This window comes from Meles meles, chromosome 6 (genome assembly GCF_922984935.1).
Source record: "Meles meles chromosome 6, mMelMel3.1 paternal haplotype, whole genome shotgun sequence".
Lineage (NCBI taxonomy): Eukaryota > Metazoa > Chordata > Mammalia > Carnivora > Mustelidae > Meles > Meles meles.
In genome coordinates, this window is record NC_060071.1 from 73,288,158 (window position 1) to 73,296,205 (window position 8,048).

General features: G+C 43.7%; 1 protein-coding gene across 1 annotated transcript in view; it reads right to left on the reverse strand.

Moving 5' to 3' along the window:
* USP50 (ubiquitin specific peptidase 50) overlaps positions 1 to 5,529 on the reverse strand; it is a 40,375-nt gene extending 34,846 nt beyond the window's left edge. The window contains exons 1-4 of the mRNA XM_046008617.1: positions 5,329 to 5,529; positions 3,627 to 3,821; positions 3,171 to 3,366; positions 731 to 940 (exon numbers count right to left, since the gene is read on the reverse strand). Of these exons, the coding sequence (XP_045864573.1) occupies positions 731 to 940; positions 3,171 to 3,366; positions 3,627 to 3,821; positions 5,329 to 5,381 (654 nt within the window). The 5' untranslated portion in view covers positions 5,382 to 5,529. The remainder of the gene's footprint in view (positions 1 to 730; positions 941 to 3,170; positions 3,367 to 3,626; positions 3,822 to 5,328) is intronic.
* Between the last annotated feature and the right edge of the window lie 2,519 nt (positions 5,530 to 8,048).

An 8,048-nucleotide genomic window follows, 5' to 3' on the forward strand; every position in this document is an offset into this window, starting at 1 on the left:
AATGTAGTGATCCGAAGGGTCATATGCACCCAAATGTTCATAGCAGCAATGTCCACAATAGCCAAACTATGGAAAGAACCTAGATGTCCATCAGCAGATGAATGGATAAAGAAGATGTGGTACACACACACATACATACATACATATACATACACAATGGAATATCGTTCAGCCATCAAAATATGAAATCATGCTATTTGCAACAATGTGGATGGAACTAGAGGGTGTTATGCTAAGTGAAGTAAGTCAGTTAGAGAAAGACAATTATCATATGATCTCACTGATAGGAGGAATTTGAGAAACAAGACAGAGGATCATAGGGGAAGGGAGGGAAAAATGAAACAGATGAAACCAGAGAGGGAGACGAACCATAAGAGACTCTTAATCTCAGGAAACAAACTGAGGGTTGCTAGAGGGGAAGGGGCCTGGGAGGGATGGGATGGCTGGGAGATGGACACGGGGGAGGGTATGTGCTGTGGTGAGTGCTGTGAAGTGTGTAAGCCTGATGAATCACAGACCTGTACCCCTGAAACAAATAATACATTATATGTTAATTTAAAAAAACCTGGAGAAAAAAAAGGATTACAACCAAATTCATAGTCGCCTTCGGCTGTAAATGTTGTCCTCATGGGCTTCCAATTTGCTTTAAGTGACAAAGCAGCACCCTCATAATACACAGTGTGGAGAACAGCCCTGAGAGGGGGCTCCAGGAGCAAGACTCGCTCCCTACCTGAAGAGAGCACTCGTATGCAGACGGAATGGGGAGAGAGAGGAAGGTGAAAACTTCATTCTTGTAGGTGCAGCTCTCACACTTCAAACACATGAAGCTGTAGTTGAGCTGCCCTTCAAACAGCTGTGTGATGATGGAGGACTCATTGGCAATCACCTTCCTGCAGCACCTTGGAATAGACCCTTTCTTGTATGATCTTCTCCGATGGTACTGAATCAAGGAACAAATTAGCCCCGAATCAGCTCATGGTTATCAAAAAAAGCTTTTGATAGAATGACTTGATATTTTTTTTTCTAGCAGAATGATACATCGCTACCAGAAACCAGTTAGTTTTGGATTTAGACGGTACATAGAATCAGCTCCTCTTAAGGATACATGTTAGGTGGGGCGCCTGGGTGGCTCAGTAGGGTAAACCTCGACTCCTGCTTTCAGCTCAGGTCACGGTCTCGAGGTTGTGAGATCCAGCCCTGTGTGGAGCCCCAGCTGGGTTCCACAGTGGGCTCTGCATGGGGAAAAAAAAAAAAAAATCTACACTCAGCGGGGAGTCTGCTTTAGATTCTTCCCCCCATCATGCTGTCTCTCTAAATAAATAAATCTTTCTTTAAAAGGTAGATATTAGGGGTGCCTGGGTGGCTCAGTGGGTTAAGCCGCTGCCTTCGGCTCAGGTCATGGTCTCAGGGTCCTAGGATCGAGCCCCGCATCGGGCTCTCTGCTCTGCAGGGAGCCTGCTCCCCCCCCCCCCCCCGCCTGCTGCTCTACTTGTGATCTCTGTCTCTCTCTGTGTCAAATAAATAAATATTTTTTTTAAAAAAAGGTAGATATCAGGAAACTTGCTTCTCCCTCTCCCATTTCCCCCTGCTTGTGTTCCCTCTCTTCTGTGCCTGTCAAATAAATACATAAACCCTTTTAAAAAGGTCTATATTAGGTTTGACTTCTGATAATTCAATTATTTTCCTCCTTAAGTGAAGCTGAGGAATGATGACACGCTAACCTGTGAAAACACATGTCCGAGCCCGAGAAGCTTCCCGCCTGTGATAATGCGGCACAGGCTCCTGAGGCAGTTCTTCTTGTGAAGAGGCTGAGTAGGATTCTGAACTAGCTTTCCGTCATGCAGACTGGTGGAGTAGTGAAATGGAGGAAACTGTCCTCCTTCCAGCCCCTTCAGATTTGCCCTCTTTTACTTTTATTGTTAGAAAATACTTTTTTAAAAGAGCAAATCTTAAATTCTTAAGGCAGCCCAAGTTAGCCTTGCGGACTGATTTAAACTTAACTCACGTTGAAGGGTACCATTTCCGGGAGTGCAACCTGACTTCTCAGTGTCTGAACAGCCTCACTAGATGGTCCATTTGGAAGACACGTTAGCCCACAGCCAGCTCTGCTTTGAGCCATGCACCCTGTCCCCCCTTTGCCTTGCTGCTTTCGTCAGACTCTGCTGCCAAGGTGTTCCACCTGATGCCCCTAATTCCAGCTCTGGTCTTGGGAGTGAGAATGCTATTTATTTCAGATTGGCTGCAGATGAGGACCTATGTGTTTTTGCCGACCACCACCCTACCCTTTGGCTAAAAAAAAAAAAAAAAAAAAGTGCTACCGTGAATATCTTAGTAGCAGTAAAAATGAAAAATGGAACTGAGGATTGCTGATGAGAATGATTCATGGTTATCGTTTGCGATCTTTTGCCAAAGCATTTCCTGGAGGGGAAGTATGAGGTAAGCTAACGTCAGCACAAGGACACCGCATAAAACCAAGGACCTATCTTTGGAGAGTATGTGACTCAGATTAAGGCTGAAGGCAATGAGTCTTACAAAGAAGAGTAAAACCCTTCGTAACTGGCCAGCTCATGTTTTATTAAATGGTGGTATGTCCTGATGGGTGAAGAACTCGTTTGGAATGTTTGGCATGAAGATGAAACTTTGCAGTTTAGGTGTGTCCTTTGATACTCAGCTTCATGTTTTCTCGGGTTTGTAGTTACCAAGAACATGTATTGTAAAGCTCTGTATGTTATTTGTATGTTGTATATTGTAAAGCTCTGTATATCTCATGAGGAATATATTTTTTAAAAATGAGATTTTCACTTCAAAAAAAAACTAGTCTGTGCAGATGTTATTTGCAAAGGGAACAGATTGGTGGTTCCCACACCTATTGATCACTGGAAACACCACGTGAGCTTTCCCCAGGGACAGCCCAAGACATTGTAATTCAGTACCACCGAGTGAGGGGCTTAGGATGTGGGTCATAAAACGCTTCCCAGGTGATCCTGATGATTATTTGGTAAACACAGACCAATTCAAACACTAACTTAAATGTGCCCCGCAGTACGCCAGGACCTGTGCTTGGCAGAGAGGGGGCAATGTTGACAGGACAGATGAAAGAACGAGAAAACGGAAGTTGCTGACAGAGCTGAAGGGTCCTTCTTATTTCAAAGGCCATTACTTCTACATACCTTTTTCAGGGCCTCATGAAGTTCATTCAGGACATAAATCAAGAATTCCTGAGCATCTTGCTGTGTCTTCTTCATAAATGCGGGGTAGAGGTTGCCAAGAGCTGACCGAAATATTTCTGGTGAGACACATTCTGAGTCTCCAAGCCACATGTCTGTCATCACATAGGCAAAAGCAGTGGCAACCTCACTGCACTCCCTTGGAAGAGGGACAGAGAATGTTTCCACTGATTCAAGGACAGGAAGGCACCTAAAAACTCAAGCATGCGGCGTCAGACCAAAAAAAATTCCTTCCTTAGCTTAATTTCCCGCGTCGTTACTCACCCCGGCAACGGTCTCCAGGGGGCTCTGGGGCTCTTGGTTAGCCCTGAGTAGGGACTTTGGTGGGCTCCCTCTCTAACCTCACCGTGGGGGAGCAGGGAGTGGGGGCTGGGTGGCAGGGAACACAAATGGTCTTACTTTTGAAGAGCGGTAATGTACTTTCCCGAGAGAAAGTATTCCACCAGCGGCGAAATGCTGCCGAGACACTGTAAGATGGCGTTCATGTAGCATGTGTTGCCCAAGTTCCGCAGGCCGGTCACTCCCTGGAAATGGGGCTGGTTCTCCTCGGCCTCGTTCACAGGGCAGTTATCATAATGATCTGTGCACTCTGCACTGTGTGGGTGCCATGTGGGAGGAAAGGAAAGCATCTTGAAGGACCAAAATATGTACCCATGATGGTAAGGCCCTCTCAAGCCCATGCCACCTATAATTCTCAGCGAGACTTCTGTTGAAGACATTTCTGACCAGGGACAGAAGTATTCGAACCCGAGTCTAAAATCCCATCACTTATTCTGGAACTCTGAACAGTGCCCGCGGCCGAAGAAGCAGAGGTAAAAATCTCTTCCTGAAACCACAGCCAGAGGACAGAAAATAGTGGCCTTTCAGAGACCCAGAATTGCTTGGCTAAAAATGCAGAATTTCCCTCTAAATACTAAAGTATTGGGGCACCTGGGTGGCTTGATCGTCCTGATTTCAATTCAGGTCATTGTCTCAGGGTTGTGAGATTGAGTCCCCTGTAGGGCTCTGCACTCGGCTGGGACCCTGCTCCTCCCTCCCCCTCAGCCCCTCCCCCTGCTGACAGACACACTCTCTGCCTCACTCTCTGCCTCGCTCTAAAATAAATAAATAAATCTTAAATAAATCAATACCAAAGTATTTCTTTTTTTTTCTGGGCAAGTAATTTAATTATTATTAGTAGTAACAATAATAGCAATAGAGATAGTAGTTAATAATAACAAGAGCTATTATGGATGGATTTTGCATTTTCTCATTTCTTTCAACAATTTTATGGGGTGTGTATATTTGTTTTTAAATCCTGTTTTACAGAGCAGATACCACGTTTAAATGGTTTAGTCATTTGCCTAGAATATATATATTATGTGTGGTGGTACGTGGAGAGAAGGAATGTCCACCTACCTACCTATCGAGTTACTTGGATTTATGTATCGTACCTTAACAGTGTGTGTGTGTGTACACATACATTTATATGGCATATATACATATTGAGAGCATAAGCACATTCTAAGAGCATATATACATCAATTAAGAAGGTACAGATTACGTAGTTAATAAATGGGAACCTAAACCCATTTTGACCAAGTGACTGATGTAGGATGTCCTCAACAGGAAGCTATGGAGTTAGAGAGTTCTGTGCAGGGGCCAGCCCTGTGCAGAGGAGAGAACGCCAGAGGCTCCCAAGGGGGCCTCCTCTGTCCACACACAGCTTCCTTTTGTCCTTTGGCTATGGCTCAAGGCAGCCTGGCATCCTTTATGACTTTTCTTTCCATGTACAGGATCTAAAACTGGGTCTCCATGAGACTGTTACCTCAGCACCTCGATTTATAATTCTGCCAGTTTGAAATGTGTGCGTTATTACCAGATGGTCATTTTCATGTTTGTTTTCTGACGTCTTCGGAGGTCCTGCATGGTCCCTCGTTAGGGGTGTCTATTGCCTAAATATCAAAGAGCATCTTCCCTTCCCCTTGGGGGACTCCACGGGGTCAAACCTGAGGGAACTCTTCCAAATGCAGCAGCATGTACCCCGTGACTCCTTTGACATGGCATTCCCCCCGCCCTACCTCCCGAGTTCTTGAGAAAGCTGTAGTAGAGAGTGGCTCACAGGACGTAGTAGATGCCGAAGTCATCTGCAGGGAGGGGCCGCCGTGAAGTCATTGTAGTGAGGCCACAGTGGACTTGCACTTCTACTCAGGTGCTGCGTCGAATCCTTTTAACTTCATTTCTCCAAGCCTGTTACTTTGGCTCTTTTTGTTTGTAATCAGCAATGTATGTGTTTCTCTCCCCTTGCAGGAGCTGTAGACTGATTTCTCTCTGTACTCTGGTACCTTCCAACTTGGATTTCCCAAGCATCATAATCATTTCCATTCACCCTCAAGATTCTAGCATGTTGCCATGAGAGACCATTACTCAGATGCTTAAAAACTTCAAAAGTATTAGATATAGGGGTGCCTGGGTGGCTCAGTTAGTTAGCATCCAGCTCTTGGTTTCAGGCCTGGAGGGGCACCTGAGTGGCTCAGTTGGCTGAGCATCTGGTTGAGGTCATGATCTCAGGGTTGTGAGATCGAGTTCTGCATCGGGCTCCGTGCTAGTGTGGAGGCTGCTTGTGGGTTCTCTCTCTCCCTCTTCCCTCCTGCTCGCTCTCTCTCTCTCTCAAAAATAAATAAATAAACAAACAAATAAATAAAATTTTAAAACTGGAGAAACAGGACAATTACATATAGTACCCAATCCTGAGTAGGATCCTAGATCAGGAAAAAAATTGCTATAAAATGACATTATTGGGACAATTGATAAAATCTAAATAGGATTATATAGGAATAGTTTTGTATCAATGTTGAATCCTGTGAAAAATGTTTAAGAGATGTATTTATTTATTTGACACACAGAGAGAGAACACTAGGGGGGGCAAAGGGAGAGAGAGAAGCAGACTCCCCACTGAGCAGGGAGCCCGATGAGGGGTTCGATCCCAGGACCCGGAGATTATAAGCCGAGCTGAAGGCAGATGCTTAACCGACTGAGCCACCCAGGCACCCTGAATCTTCTGAATTTTATAAGATGGTATCCTGTTTATGAAAGAGAATGTCCTTGTTCTTAGGAAATACACACTGAAGGATTTAGGGCTAAAAGGACTTAATATATGCAAACTGCTCTGAAATGGTTCAGGGAAACACACAGAGACATAGATGCACATGAAGAAAGGAGAGAAGGGGATAAGGTGATAAAACAAAGATGAAGCAAATACAGCCTGATGTCAGCAATGGGTGAATCTGGGTGAAGGTATAGGAGTTCTTTGTATGATTCCTGCAGTTCTTCTCTACGTCTGAAATTATCTCAAACTACAAAGTTCAAAGAAACAAGAATGTAGTAAATATAATTTTTGCATGGATTTATGTCTAAGATATATTACTGGTCATTCATAAAAGCAAGGTTCTGAAAGATTCTGCTATAGCAGTCACCCCACTTATCTCCACATGCATTTATGTCAGACTGTACAGAGACATTAAGAATGATCATTCTTTGCTGCCTGTATAAGGGATCCTGGCAACTAGAGGTGCTGAGTCTTACAGCTATTTTGTATTTGTGTCTATTTACAGAGGGGTTTCATGAAGTCACCTCCGTGGTGATTCTGCAGGACTTAAGTCCTTTCACTCTGCTCCTTCTTCGGTCAGTGAACTTCTTCCAAATACTTCAGTTTCTCATCAATGGAGTCTTGTTAAAATTTCATTTTATGATTGATACTTACAGGTAAAAACACAACTCATATTCATATGTTGATACTATTATATCCAGGGGCTTTTCAAAACTTAAAGTTTAATTTTTATATAGGTTCTTTGTATTTTCTACAAACATTCAAGTCACCGGCAAAAAAAAAAAAAAAAAAATCAGTCTTCTTTTTTCCTTTCTAATCTTTATGTTTTTTATTTCTTACCCTTTGTACTAGCTAGCATCTCCAGTAAAATGCCGAATAGAAGTGGGGATAGTAGTTACCCTTAGCTCACTCTTGAACTAAGAGGAAAGGCTTTGAATAATTCACCAGTAAGTATGAATGAAAGCATAGTTTTGTTGTTGTTCTTTAGAGGGGGAGGGGCACAGAGAAAGTGAGAGGGGGGCAGAGAGAGAGAGTGGGGAGGGGTGCAGAGAGAGAGAATCTTAAGCAGGCTCCACACCCAGCATGAAGCCTGATGTGGCCCTTGATCTCAAGACCCTGAGATCACGACCTGAGTGGAAATCAAGAGTTGGACACTTAACTCACTGAGCCACCCATGCGCCCCCAAAGGCATAGTTTTTTTGAGAGTTGTAATCATGGACAGACATTGAGTGTGATCAGGTTTTTCTGTATCTTTTGAGTTAATCATGAGATTTTTCTTCTTTACTCTGTTGTTGTGGTTAATAATTGATGGGTCACATATTAAACCAGTCTTCCATTCCTCAGATAAACTAACCTTGTTAGAGATGTAGTATCATTTTCATGAATTGCTGCTTTCTATTTGTTAATCTTTGGTTCAAGAGTTTTATATCCATGTTCATGAGTAAAATGACCCATGTAGTAGTGTTCGGTGCTGTGTAACAAATTGTCACCAACTTAGTGGTTTAAAACAACATAAGGGGCACCTGGGTGGCTCAGTGGGTTAAGCCTCTGCCTTCGGCTCAGGTCATGATTTCAGGGTCCTGGGATCGAGCCCTGCATTGGGCTCTCTGCTCAGCGGGGAACCTGCTTCCTCCTCTCTCTCTGCCTGCCTCTCTGCCTACTTGTGATCTCTGTCAAATAAATAAATAAATCTTTAAAACATACACACACACGTCAATTATCTATAGTTTCTA